The sequence below is a fragment of the Parasteatoda tepidariorum genome, chromosome 2, assembly GCF_043381705.1.
Source record: "Parasteatoda tepidariorum isolate YZ-2023 chromosome 2, CAS_Ptep_4.0, whole genome shotgun sequence".
Taxonomy (NCBI): domain Eukaryota; kingdom Metazoa; phylum Arthropoda; class Arachnida; order Araneae; family Theridiidae; genus Parasteatoda; species Parasteatoda tepidariorum.
This window is the reverse complement of record NC_092205.1, coordinates 14,142,633-14,158,394: the sequence shown is the minus strand read 5'-3', so window position 1 is coordinate 14,158,394 and position 15,762 is coordinate 14,142,633. Positions and strand designations below refer to the sequence as shown.

The 15,762-nt window shown below is 28.4% G+C and overlaps 1 protein-coding gene across 1 annotated transcript; it reads left to right on the top strand.

Moving 5' to 3' along the window:
• The first annotated feature begins 2 nt into the window (after positions 1-2).
• On the top strand, positions 3-14,383 carry LOC107448833 (mitochondrial outer membrane protein SLC25A46). The gene is made up of 10 exons (XM_016064185.4): positions 3-294; positions 405-447; positions 4,077-4,134; positions 4,569-4,646; positions 4,759-4,859; positions 6,322-6,378; positions 7,140-7,197; positions 9,768-9,989; positions 12,022-12,146; positions 14,041-14,383. Exons 1-10 carry the CDS (start codon positions 138-140, stop codon positions 14,294-14,296), a joined length of 1,155 nt encoding a protein of 384 aa, XP_015919671.1. The 5' UTR covers positions 3-137; the 3' UTR covers positions 14,297-14,383.
• Positions 14,384-15,762: the final 1,379 nt, after the last annotated feature.

Here is a 15,762-nt window from a genome sequence, read left to right as displayed (position 1 = left end):
ACTCATCGTTAATGATATAAACTGTCTGCTGTTTTCGATTTTCTGATAGATTCACCTTCAAAATTTACTTAAATTTAAGGAGAAGTGATGGTCTGAGATAAAAAGTTCTTTTTGAAAATATTTATTTAGATTTGAAAATGTCTTCTAAAGTTCCATTTGAATTGATGCCTATCGACGAAGAGAGTGTTAATAACGATTCACTGTCTCGTCCATCAACATCTTACAGTTATCCTCCAATCGATGCTAAATATTCTTCTTTGCCTTCTGACAATATTCCAACTAACTCTGATTCTGGTAATCTATCCGGAAATTTTTCTTCTTCTAAAATTTGAATTTAATAAATTACTGTTTTAAATTTCAATATTAGATTTTGTGCTTATTTATAACGTTCGTTATGTTTGTAGATCCTGTTCAGAGATTTGCTCATCTTGGCTTAGAAATAACCAGGTAAGGATTAATGACATGTCCTTATAATATAATAAATTTTTAAGTTTCCTTTATAGTAATGTTTGCATTTGTAAATAATTGTTTAAACACAAAATTTTCCCTTGTTTACATCCAACTTTTCTTTGAATGCAATTGCAATGAGTATTGCATCAGTTTAGGTGACAGATAAATTATTTCATCAAATTTTATTTCCCTTTCTTTGGGAACCCCAATATATAGTTTTCTAAGTTATATCAATTTCTTTTAAAAAAGCACACTCATTTCCTTTTTGTGTATTTGCTTGTTTTATTTAAAGTGAAATCTGTGTAATCTGACCACCTAAAGTGCATTATTATAGTTATCAACGTACAGACGTGGCTGAGCCTGTGAATTATTATTTTATTAATATTTTTTGCATCACGTTATTCTTGGATATAATTATACTGTTCATCTAATAAATCTTTTAATATTATGAATCAAAATTAAGATAAATTTATTTAAATTCTTTAAACATGATATTCAAATCTAATTTAACAAACATGCATACCATATATTTTAGAAAATGATTGGAATATATTTTAAGAAATGATTGCAATGGTTGATGGATTGCAATTTGTCATATAATTTAAACTAATATGTATGTGTATCTTATGAAGCTTAAACTAATTAGTTTAAAAGAAAACAAGTATGCTTATTATGTTAATGATGTTTGCCAGTTTTTTTAATGTTACTTTCTTAAGATATAAATATCCACCAACATATATGCAATTAAAAAACTGACATTATATTACTGTTATTGTTAATTTTACGTCGCAATAGAGCTGCACGATGGGCTATTGGCGACGGTCTGGGACACATCCCAGAGGATGATCCGAAGACATGCCATCACAATTTTGATCCTATGCGGAAGGGATGGCACCCCTGCTTCGGTAGCCCGACGACCTGCGTGCGAAGTCGATCACTTTACGGTAGCACAGTTTAACGAGGACCAATACCGCACACCCTCGGTCCCTACGCAGACTGATCCAAGTGGTCACCCACTTGCACACTGAACGTAGCCAGTGATGCTTGACATCAATGATCTGCTGGGATCAGTCCACTGCGGGACAACATTATATTCATCTCATAATTTTTACATGTTCACTGTCAGCTCAGAACTGCTGTTTATGCTGTATCTATCATTGAAAAATGGTAATTGATAAAAATAAAATAAAAGTTAAATTTTCCTTTTTTAACAACCATTTTAGTTTTTAAAATTCACAATATGTTTATTTTTATAAACAATATGTTATTGTCAAGAAAAAATATCATATTTTCTGCAAAATTAGTTGGATGAATAATATGCTCTTGGATGACTTAATATGCATCTTGTTATCACTTGATCTGTTTTATTGACACAAACTACTAGGAAGAATTTAATCATGTGGTGGCGTGGGATTGGCTGCAAATATGTTAAAATTGATCTTTTTTTATGTTGCATATGCACTCCTTTGTTACAGAAGCCCATAATAATTTCTTATATGGTCCATTCACAAAAAATTTACGTGCACTCTTAATACTAATATACTTATAAAATTTAATTTTATTGCTAAATATAATAGTGTGGAAAACATCTTGAGGCTTTTTCATAATCTTTTTTTTTTTTTTGGGTCAATTTATAAAGGGTTTATATAATAGTATTCAATAACGCATATAGACAAATTTAACCTATTTCAACAGTCAACATACAATGTAGACCGGTGGTCAAGTTCTAAAGGTTTTTACTCCTAATTATTTTGGAACATAAATATGAATCTTGATAATAGAGTCTGAATTCAACTAAACTTTGGAAATTATGGGTCCTTAGAAAACCTGCTTCTATAATTAGAAAACATGCTACTAAAAATGGGTCCATATGGTTAAATCGAAACTTCTTCATCCATATATTATTTCCCAGATTCATAATATATTATTTATTTATTGATAAAACAAAGAATTAAAAATCAAGAGTTAAAATTGAACTATCGATGCTTTTAATTAGAACTGATTAAACATCTGCATCAATGAATAGCAATGATGTAATTTGATACTCAGTAGTGGCATAAATAGACTTAAGTGCGTCTCCTCTCCTCAAGATTTATAAGTGTATCCTAACTTAGACTTACAATAAAAAATATAAAATTATAATATAAATAAAATACTATGGTGATGAGATTAAACAAAGCTAGAAGCATTTATGAAATTCTCAATAAATTCAGAAGAAACAAAAACATAACAAATTTAACAAAAGTTAGAATTTTCAGTTTTAATGCTAAATCTGTCCTACTATATGGATCTGATACAGATCTTGCATATCAAATGGCTCCATAAAATTTGTAATGCATAAATCCTTAGAAAAGCAAAACAGAAACCGATTGATCTGGAAATTAAAAATGGAAATGGATTGGTCATGTTCTACATAAAGTTGAAAGAAAAATTTAAAGTAAAACAAGTTTTTGATTGGAACCCTGAGGGCTAATAGAAAAAGAGAAGGACCTAAAAAATATTTGGTGCAGGAGGATTGTGGACAAATTGAAAACAATAGCAAAGACATGGAGAGAGGCCACATACATTATCTGGCCACAAATAGTGAGATGGAAAGCTATGATAGAAGCCCTATACTCTTGTTCAGAGTAAAGAGGAATATGTGTGTGTGGTGATGAGATATTGGGGCATTAATTTCATTTTAATCATTATTCATTCATCATTATTATCATTTTATTTCAATCATTAATTTCAATTTAAGATAATGAAAATCATAATTGCAATGTAAAAGTGAAATTTTTAGAAAAGGTACTATATTGGATGGAACATTGTATGCACTTACATTGGAATAAAATTTATTTTAATAATACAAGAAAATTATACACCATCTTACAATCAGTATATTTATAGTTTAATTAAGAGGTATTATTTATACATTAATTAAAAAATATTTTATGAATTAAAAAATATTTTTACTGTAACTTATAGTGTTATTTTCTTTGAAATGTGTGCCCTGGACCTCCCCTCCATGCCTTAGTGGTTGAAGGAGTGTTATTTATGCCACTGTTACTGAAAATTATTGTAAATTTCTCTTTCAGTTTTTAATTAAAAGAGAAAAAAAATTTCCGAAAACGTAAAAGTATTTTAGTTTTGCTTACATGGATCTATAAGTGTGCTATTTTTCAATTCGTGCAGGAGAAGTATGTGTCCAGGGCCCATCATAACTTATTTTTTGTGTCGCATCTGCAATTTTTGGTGTATTCGACGCCTTTTATAAAGCATAAGCAAATTCTTTCTAGAGGTCAACTTATATAGATGGTCAATTATACATCAGTATCTTTTATTGTTGGTGTTTTTCTTGATTAATCACCATGTAAAGTTCTTCAATGAGTGGTAACTCAGTTACTGGTTAGGTTACCCCAGCTTGACAGGTCAAAGTGGAAAACACCAGAGAGAAAGGAACACCCTGGTCCACCAAGATAGGAGAGGGTTGAATTTGTTTTGTTTTCACTTTGATTACTGACAGTAATTTTACAAAATATTTTAAAATACCTCATGAATTATTACAAATTTTTTTTATTTATTCTTATGACTTGTCTTATTACTAGAAATGTTATGTTTCCGACTGAAATTCTATTTTTTTCTAGTGGTATAATTAGCAATGTGATAGCGCATCCATGCATTGTACTCAGACGGCAATGCCAGGTAAATTACACAAATTTTATTTTAGTGTTATAAAATTATTTTGATTATTTTAATTAATAAATTCCATCATACTTTCAAATTTGTTATAGAGCATGATATAAACATATTGAAAATTGTAATTACACATTGCATTCTGAAATGTAATGCTTAGGCTGACACTAATCAGTTATCACCCTTTTACCACTGCTTTTACAACAACTAATGTACTTTTCAGAATTCAACACTTTTGGTTTAATAGTCTGTAACGAATTATTTATTGACTGCATCCAATATTATTAGCAGTATTCTAAAATACTAATCCCAGCCGTATTTCGCTATTTTTTTTTTACTGATTTCTTCTGTTATATATGAGTTGCAATTATTGCTTTTTTTATTCTCTTTTTCTATATTTTTACGTTTTATATATTTTTCTCATGATTGATTTTTTCCCCAAGGTTAACCGAAAAGCATCAAGGTATCACCTGAGTCCTTTAACATTCATTCCAGTTGTGATAAGATTACAAAATAGACAGGTATCTGAACCATAAATATTTGGATTTTATTGTTAATATTGTATTTTAAGTTTTCTATTCTTTAGTTCTTTGTCTTTTCAATAATTTATTTTATCCTGTTATTTTTATTTAGGGTTTAATTTGTCTTTGGAAGGGATGTAGTAGTATATTTATACTAAGAGGATGCTCAGCAGCATTAGAGACATTTATTGCAGAAATTACACCTTTACCTAGGTTAATATTTTTCTTCTCTTTTTCTTAAAAATATTGTTTCTTTCTTTTTTCATTGGCATTATGATACAAATTAAATGTTTTTGAAATTTACATATATAGTGAAACCTCCTATGGTGAAAGACCATCTCTATGTAGCGACCACCTCCATTTGCGACCGCTTTTGGAAATCATGGAATTTTTCTCCTGGTGACCAGACAAACTTCTGCACCAAACTTCTTTTTTGACAGAATGTTCAGCATTCTGCTATTTGGTCAAATCACTATTCGTTACATCTTTAGTAAAAATAAATTCGAAGTTGTAATCCGAAAGTGTCTTTAAGAATTTCAACTGCAAGCATTGCCTTGATTTACGCATTATACAGTTAACCATTCATGAAGGAGATAATTCTTGCAAATTTCCAGTTTGTGTGACAACTATATGGTTAAAAATTAATCCTCTTATTCATGAATTTTTCATTTGGGTTTTTAAGAAACATTTAGATACCTCCATCGATTTCTAAAGAGATCCTTTTAGCTGTCTTGAATGCCTACCACATGTTCTGCAAGAACTGTTTAGAGTCTCAAAATGAGAACAACATGCACAAATGTGAATCTGAAAAATATATGTCCTCAAATGAGGAATATATGCCATTTTAACTTTCTGTTTTGATATTCATTAGATAAAATGCTTTATAATTAGTAATGTAAACCCTGCTTAATATGTTAGAAACCAAACATCATGACAACTGATCAATCAATATTTATAATAGTTATAAATTTATTGCACTAAGTTTTGTACTGAAAAATAATGACTTGCATAAATAACTTCAGTAAATTATTTTTGTAATCTTCTAACTGGATATTTTAGTCAACTACATTTCCTATAAAAAAAATCCACATTCTATTATGAAGACACATCATTCATAAAAGGTCACTTTGCAATTTTTAAACAATTATTTTTATAACTATATTCTTCAACAATTATAAATGTAACTGAAGAAATAAAGTGACCTAATTTGGCTGCTCTTGTTCCATGGAACAAATATTTCAAATCTCCATAGAACAAAGTATAAAAATATTCCTATTCTGAATAAAATTGCAAAATAAATATTGAGTTCACTTATGCTTGTTTTAGTTTCTAATTTACTTCTGATCAGAAAACCAATCCCTCTTAAAATGTATAAATTCTTTTTTAAAGATATGTTATCATAAATTTCAACCTAAAAAAATTTCTAAGGGCCTCAAACAATATAAAAAAAAAAAATGAAATTTTCAATAATAGTTTTTAAAAAAATCATTTATTTTATAATCATTTCATGTTATTTAAATTTATAATATATTCTTCTTCATGAAGTGATTAAAACATTGAAGTTTTCATTGACATAAATTGTATTTGGAACTTCAATAGAGGTTTTTTTTAAAAATTTTTTTATTTATAATCTGATTATAAATTATACAATTAAGAATGAATTCTGTTATTTTAGAGAAGTGAAATCTAGGATATCACTTAAGCAACTATCCCAGCACCTTCTATTAAAATTGTAAGTACTTTTACTGTTTGGTATTATTTTTAAATATGATAGTTTGATGTTTTAATAACTTGTTTTATACTTCTTTATACTGTACTTTGCAGTGTTTGCTTAGTGCACCAATAGTATATTTTGAGATCAAAAATTGGTTTTTGACTTGACGGAGGTAAAAACAGTCTATAATCTAATTTTTTTGCTTAGGTTATGGTGCTACAGATAATAAGTTTTTTAAATTTTTTCCTAAAAGTTTTTTTTTTACTATTGACAATTAATTTTGCTATCATGTACAGTGCACAGAAAAGGAAGAAAAAAAGAAATACTCTGAATAACTTTTGATTTTATGATTGAATCTTTCAAGTTCTAGGAATCAATCTAAATGGCTCGAGAAGGTAACCTCAAATATGCTAATTAATAAGTGCAGATGATATTTTAAGCTACAAAATCAGACACAAAAACGTAGTTTGTGAATAAGAATATCTTTTTTTCGACTAAATAGGATTTCTGGGAAATATGGTCCCAGTAGCAGAATTTCTGTGCATAAATTTTTCCTTCCTTTTTCTTTTATAATTGAACTAATTTTCAAGAAATAAGCAAGAATTTCAAGAAATAATGATTTTTAAAAGATTAATAATTAAATATTTTCGATTTAGTTTATCATATTATTTATATCATTCTATTTTAGTTATACACAAAATTTTTGCTGTGTCTTTATTTTTATTCAAATTTTTGATAAGTTTGTTTTTAAAATTGAAGATTTGATTTTTGTTTTACAGAATTACCTATGGAATCCTTACACCTTTCTACTGCTCTAGCCTTGTTGAAACTGTTCAGGTTAGTTTGTGATTTTTTAAATTTTTTTTATTGATAATATAGTGCATTGTTAAGAGATCACATAGCTTCCTTTTATATTTTGCGTTTAATTATATTCCCAATTTTATTCATATATTTTATTAATTTGGAAAAAATACTTAGTATTTCAGGAGCAGTAAATAATTAAAAAAATAAATAAATTATTAAAATTGTAGGAAGTACAGTGCAAAAAAAAAAAAAAAATTAGTCACCTTGAATCACTTTTGATCTTATGATTGGATCTTTATTTACTAGGACTCAATCTTAATAATTCGGGAAAGTAACCTCAGATATGCTAATTGATTAGTACTACCAATATTTATTGTTATAAAACCAGACATAAAAATGTATTTTCTCTGAATTTTAAAACCATGAAGCAATGCTCAAAAATTAAGAACATGTTTTTCAAGATTTGTTATATACAGTGCAGGGGAAGAAAAAAAACAAAGGAATCACTCAGAATAACTTTTGATCTAATATTCAGATCTTTATACATTAGACTTCATGCCTAGGACTCAATCTTGAGTGTTCGATGGGTTAACTCAAATATACTAATGGATTAGCACAGACGATATTTTAAGTTAAGAAATCGGACACAGAAATGTATTTTATCTGAATTAACATAAATTTTTTTTCGATGGATAATGATTTCTAATCCTCAAACTATAGGGGGTATTTGTATTTAAGTAAATATGGTTTTACTAGTTTGGACCCCTTAATTTTAGTTTTCCTTTTTGTGTATTTCGAGAATTTTTTGATTCAATCAAAAAATACTCAAAGTTTGGTAAAATATACAAAAAGTAAAATTAGCATTAAGGGGTCCAAACTTTTCTTGACCAAACTATTAGTACCATATTCCCCAGGTTGCGGCTGCCCATATTTTGAGGGTAAAATATCGTAATCTATTGAAAAAGATGTATATTTATTCAGTGAAAATACGTTTTTGTCTGATTTCTTAACTTACAATTTCGTCTGCGTTAATTAATAAACATAATTGAGGTAATCTTTTGAACCCTCAAGATTGAGTCCTAATAATTAAGAAGTCTAGTGTATGAAGATTTGATCATTAGATCAAAAGTTATTATGGGTGATTCATTTTTTTTTCTGCTTTGAACAAATCTTGAAAAACATGCTATTAATTTTTAAGAATTATTTTAGAGTTTTAAAATTTAGCACCAAATTATTTTATTTTTTGAGGGTATTGTTATCTTTCTTAACAATTAATGATAAATAATAACATTCAGCTCAAATAAAATAATTTATTAATCAGTTTCAGTTGAAAATTATCTAATATCCTTTATTAATTTACCATCATTTCAAAGATATAACGGTTTTAAAAGTATATAGAGGCAATATTTGTAACACAAAATTGAATTTAAATTCTTCTAATTTAGTATTTCAAAATGACTAGTACGAATGTATTTCCAATGAATAAACAGACAAAAAGCAAGTACAAACAAATATCCACAGCATGTGAAGTATAAGAGAAAAACTCTTCGAAATTTTGTCTTTTAAAATGAAATATTTTTAATTGAATGTAATTAAAAAAAATTTTCACATTGCAAATTTATTTGTCTAAAATTTAGTCTTTTGTCATACGGCTGGTGCAACAAGTGGAGGGGAATAAATATTTTATTTTTTAAAAGACCATACTTAATCAGAGGGACCAACTATGTATTACCATTTATCCTCAATTATTTTGAATTTTTAGTCAAGATTATGGACTTACGCTTAAGTAATAAAAATTTGGTTCTGACAATTTTTTTAATACGCTATTAAAAGTAAGTCTCTCTTCCCTCTTTCTTACTATGAGTTAAAAAAAAATTGATTTACAATGACTATTCAAAAACGAAAAGAAAAAACACTTGAACATTACTTTTTTATATCTTTTTGTAAAGTCATATATAACATTATTAATATGCTTACATAAAATTATATGGTGAAAATAATTTAAAAGTGGGCTAATTTGCATATTGATAACATTACTAGATGTATTACTGAACTGATAGCTAGTTTGGAAAATTGGCATTTAAGTTTAATCTTTTGCCGAAGAGTTTCATTGTTTTGCAATGATATATATTTATAAGTAACTCTTACTAAGCTTAAAGTACATCATGAAAGTTATGACTGATCTCTTTGGATTACATAATAACATTGACAAATATTGAGCATTGTGTTGAGTTCATATTTTATCTTTCTCCTTTTTCACATATCTGTAGTGCATTATAAGTTAAAATCTCTTTAAGACACAAGGAGAATGAAAATGGTGTTATAATTTCAGAATTCAGAACTGCCTAAGCAGATTTTAAAGCGATCTTGTTTGCATATACTTTCATGTTAGTCTACATTTTTTTTTAACATGAGATTTTCTTAAAGCATTTAAATCTGTCCATTGAAGTTTTGTAAAGGTTTCTATTTTGGGGTTCAAACTTTTGCAAGAAATTTGTTTCTTTTAAAGCAAATTTGTGACTTTTATTTATGATTTCATATTTTTGCTTCATGCTTATATTTTGAAAAGACATCTAACATTATTTTAATTCTTTTCATTTCAGAGTGACATCGCTAGTGAAAAGCCAGGTGTTTTAGATTGTTTGAAGGAAGGTTTGTGCCGACTATTCAAATGGGGAACTCCTCGATCCACTCGTCTCTTTCCGATGTGGCAACTAGTTGGGCCGACTGCATTGCATGGTTGTTCTGTTTATATCCTTTCATCTTTAATTCACTCTTTGCTGAGATGGATGAGATCGGTGAAAGACAAGCCAACTCTTGGAATGGTCAGGAGGCTTTAGATATTGATTAATTCATATTGAATTTTGCTTTTAATTGTACAATCAAACCTCATTGAGATCAAAACACGTAACAAAAAGTTTTGCTTAATATAAACCAAAATTGTTTTCCAATCACTCTAACTTGAGAAAAAATAATAGAGGGGGGCCACTGATACTTAGAAAAAAATTCTGTGAATTTTCTGGACTGATTTTTATTGCATTTACCCAGATTTTTGTAACTTTTGTAATATAAGTTTTATTATTAATTTTTCAGTTATTGTTTATGCTGCAAAAACATATTACAAAACACTATTCATATTAAAGTTTAAAGTAGCAATTTTTTGTGAAAAAGTTTTTTACTAGACTGATTTTATGGAGAGAAAAAATATGGGTCCTTTAGGTTCCTAAAATAATTCATTTTCACTCACTTTTAGTTATTGTAATTAAGTTCTCTGATTTTTTCCGTATTGATAAATTTTCTCTGCTCTTTTTGATTCCTTGTGGATTTTTTTTTTGTGGCCACACTGTAATAATTGCATTGTTCAATATGAATATGAAAGCAAATATGTCTAGTTTGAGACAAAATAAATATTCACTAATTGAAAACGAATTCCTTATTGTAACCTTTGTGGTAACCTTCCTCATTGAAACAAGTTTATCATTTTTTGTAAACTGGAACTGAGATTGGTCATTGCTGGTTTACATCAATCCGAGATTTGCAACTCCAACAGCTGGGAAGAGAAAAGTTTTCGTCTGCAACTAGCATTTTAATGAGTAGAAAGGTTCTGCAGATTATATATGCATTTTATCTGTGAGCAAATTTAGATAATTGTGCCAAAGAGTTCATTTAATAATTAGATGTAAAATAGCACATTGCTTGCATGTAACTAGCTGTTACTGTTGTACACAATTGCAAATTTAATTGGATTTAGTACTGACCCTATTATAAAATAATAAAATTAGCTGACATTTCAGAAAATTTTATCTAATATAAAACAAACAGATGCAATGGGAGATTATAAAATAGGCAGAAAGAGAAAATCTTCATGTATTTAGAAGAAAAAAATGTTATAGATCACACCTCCCGAATGGGCCGAAATATTGCAAAAAAGCGACATAATTTAATAAAAAATACACCCACATTTTAATGTTATGCGAAAATTTCAGCATCTAATTTTTTACCGAAAATTTCTTACCTTTAATCGATGACACTGATTTATTCATAGTATCTTTGTCTGCTATAATTCTTCCTTCAAAGTAGTTTTCTTGTTATATTAATGTTAATTCCATCGCTGATAACATATACAATAAAGGGATCATAAAATGATGTTTTTGTTGGCATGTTATCGAATTGATCTCTGACAATGATCTTTATTCAAACTAAATATACTTCATTCATTTAAAGGCAAGTTTACAACAAAAAAACTTTTGTAATTCGCTTTCAAATTTTTTAAAATGCTATGATTCCTGCATTTTAAGCAAGTTACTTTTTCACAAGCAGCCATTTCTCCATATGTGCATTTGAGTTTTCAGTTTTTTCATTTCTTTCTGAGGTTACGATCTATAACACGTTGACATCATGGACTGATCTGGAAACTTGACTCCATGAAATAAATCCTGGCTCAGAACGTAATTTTTTTAATCTTTTCTAAGAAATTATAAAAAAATATTATTCTAAAAAAAACTTGATTTTTTTTTAATACTTCTGATTGTTTGGCAGATGAGGTGCTTAATCTGTCGTGTGTGCCACACCTTTTAGCATATTCTGCTGTGGGTGTTATTATTCCACAATTTTTGTTTTAGGATGCACTCAACTTAAGGATGGTTTTTCACAGCCTTTTTTTTTTTTTCTTTTTTTTCAGTTAAGCAGATAATCAATTGTAGCACTAATTGAAAAGAAGTACTACTTTTCGATTACTAAGATTCCTTAAATGGGCTGAATAGTTTCTTAGAAATAGTTTTTAAAATTCTTTTTACTTAAAATACTGCTTTGTTTTCTTACTGTACAGAAATTTCATTTGGTTTCGTCTGTTTTTAGGAGGGAGCTGATTTCTTAACCAATCAAAGTGCCACATCTGCTTACTTAGAGAATTTATCAATGCTTCACTTAAGTTCATTTATAGCAAGCACAATTTTATATCCTGGGGAAACAATATTACACAGGTAACATTTTAAAATTATTATGAGTCTACGATCTAGAAATTGTGTATATGCCCATTTAAAAGGGATTAAACTTTTTTGAAATATTTACTTAAGATAACTTTAAATGTAGCGTGTTATTGAAAGTTTCTTATTCTAACAGCAGTAGCAAAGATTCCTGAAGTGATTTTTTGTTGAAAATAATTCATTTTTTTAAAAAAAATAATTAACTTATTAGTATTTTTATTTGTTTCTAAAAGAGTCATGTAAAATTTCTTTTTTCAATTGTTAAGTCAGTGATGTAAACTATGCGTATTTATAGAAAAGTTTAGCAGTACAGGTGAAAAAATGAATTTAAAACTATATGTTAAGTTTTTTAGTAAAAATTATATAAAACTATGTGTTAAATTTTTTAGTAAAAATTCTTTGTTTTCTTTTATCTGAAGTATTTCATTTGTTTTTCAATGGGTCGTGGATTTTATGGTTCAGTATTCAAAAAAGTGTTAACTTAAAACTTATGAATTTATAAATTTTTTTTATAGTTTTGGTATATATGGGGTTAACCTTAATGTTTGACATACCGTAACACCTAATGTAAATAAGATAAGTTCTGTTGCTTGTATAGTAAGAAATAAAATGAGACTTGTACAATTGATAGAACTACGTTAATAAATACTTAGTAATGAATTTATTGTTTTATTATTTTTGAACAACAAAGTTGTGAAAAGTATTAGTTCACACTGTAATATGCAGTTACAGATGTTTATGTTTTGTGTCCGAAAAATGACTGACTCTAATGGCTATTTCGAAAATCAGTTAAAAAATAATGGAAGAAGATAGAAGTGTATAGTTTTCTGTACTTAGCAAACAAGATTATTATTTCAATTTTAGTTACAGATTTTAAGAACAGGTGGCACTGCTAACTGGAAAAAACCATAAAGCAATTTTTCTTGTTGCTGTAAATAATGGTTATTTTTAAAACATTGTTTTTTTATTTTAACTCATGTACCAGCACCTTCTGATGGAAAACTTTCTAACAGATTTCAAAACTTTATGGGGGGGAAATTTAGAACGTAGCTAACCATACATTTCTATCCTCTTCCATTCTGTTTTATTTTAGTTTGTCATATTTTTGCTTAAATAATTGATAATTGTATAAATTTAAAATGCATGATTTACAGGAAATAGTTTTTATTGTTTATAAATTAGGAGTATTTATTGAAAAAAGCTTTTGAATTTTTATTGAATGCATTTTCACTCATTTAATGATCTTAGTTTCATTGTTTAAAACTACTTTTATGATGTTAATGTATCATACTATTAAGAGATGTATGCTCCATGAATAAAATATCATATCACATATCTATATTTAAAGCAATATTTTTATATAGTTTTTTATTATGAAATTGATTAATCTGCCAAAATTTTATTTCTGATTACTTAATTCTTTTTATATTATACTGGCAGCAATTAAAATTTTGCTATTTATTTTTTTATTGCAAGTGTTACTATAAAGGATGATAATGTGAGATGAACTAAAAAAAATATAAAAACAAGATGTAAAAATTTCATCAACCTGTTAAAATTGATGTCAATTTCCCTTCACAAGTATTAGTTAAATTACTGCAAAAAATTAAGTTTTTACTCTTGCTTTCTTTTTGCTTCTATAGCTCCATTTCTAGTACAAATGTTTATTTTAGGTGAACATAATGTGTAATAAACTGAAACATTATTGATTCAATAATTACTAATTAATCATATTAATTTATGAATACTTTTTAATTAATCATAACTAAAAAGTATTCATAAATTCAGTTGCAGGGAATCGATAGAACAAAGGTTGCCAATCCTGTGTTATGACATCTAGCTAACTATAACTTGAATCAATCATTTAATTAATTTAGTAAATATTTTACAGATTGTATCTCCAAGGAACTCGAACAATTATTGATGACTTGGACACAGGTGCTGCTGTTCTTCCTGTTATATCTAAATATGAAGGAGTATCAGATTGTTTTCATACCATTATAAACGAAGAAGGTGCATTTGGACTTTATAAGGGATTTGGCGCACTTCTTTTGGAATTTGCTCTGCAGGCATTTATTTTAAAAGTAGCTCAGATTTCATTCCGAGAACTTGAATCTCTTTTAAGACCATCTGTACCCAGAAGATAATTGTACTTTTTTTCTTAAAAATATAGATTGGTAAAAATGTCAGCCAAAAAGAAATGTTTTTTTGAATGTAATGTTTTTTTGTACCAATGTTTNTCTGATGAATATTTAAAAGAAATGTTCCTGAAAATTTCTTTTTCATCTTTTACAGAATTTGTAAATATATGTATACATTTGTTGTATTTATGGAAGAAAAATAAAAAAAATATCTATAGAATGCATGTTTGTTTGTAGCATGTTTTTTTCCAAATTAGTTTGTAATACATTGCAAATTTATCATTACGTTACAAATTTATCTTATACACTCAACTTGACTCCCTAAATTTGTTTGTTGTTTCAAGCCAAAAGCGCTAGGGTTTGTTATAATTTTTTTAATCATCTATAAAACGCTAATTTCCTAAAATTAATTGTCTGAGAGTTTATGGGTTTGAAACCCGCCGGCCGAAGACTCCCCGTGTAATAAATGGTGCCTGATGCACGTTAAATCTGTCAAGTCGCAATGTCCTCCATGTTCCCATAACAAATCAAAACCTCTTGTGGGGGTACTGGATTGGAGATCGATCGTTCTCTGATGCAGGTCAAAATTACGATCTGTGGATGTATCCTATAACGGGGTCCGCCCTATAAACGGGAGTGCGGCAGAAGTTGAATTCTTGCCCATAGATGGCGCCACTGGAAAACAAGAACAATCGCACCCCTCTGCCTAAACAGGCATGCGAAAGCAAGATGCACTAAAATTAATATATTTTCCAAAACACTGAAATACACACAATAATTAATATATTAATTATTGTCCAAAGATATATTTAAATTGTCATTTTTTATATTGTAAATTTCTTTATAAATAAAAGGGTAAGTAAAGTTATTCTTCATTGAGATATATTAGGACATCCCCTGGTACCTTGCTGGACATAAAATGCGACCGAAGAACCCAGACTGTTTGGCCAGATTTGCAAGTGGTCATCTTAAGTGTACTTTTGAAGGAGACAGAACGATCTTCCTTACTTGCAAAAAATGCTGTGTTCGACCAGCTTCACCGAAACATATTCTGGTTTGCCTTGGACTTTCTGAGGAGGTTCTTACATCAGATCCTCTTTTTGTTGTGGATTTTCTTGTGGTCAACTGTGTCCTGGAGTTTATCTGACGGTATGTCAGATTAAGAGGATAAGCAACAACAGCACTAATTTCCTGGCAGTATTTGGATTGGTTTAGTGGAAGTGTAAAATATTAAATTTTGTGTGATTGATAGTTCCTAATATTTGTTGTTCTAATGTCCACGGATTTAGCAAAAAAAGAAGAAAAAAAAAGCAACAACACTAGACTCTCCATGAAAGGTGGCAACAATTGCGGTTGTGGTAATGATTAAAAGAATTAGATTAAGCTTAAGTGCTCTTTGGGGGGAAAGCTGGGCAATCAAATATATCGCTCAAGGGCTGCAATAGCGACCCCACTAAAAAAATCATGTTTTG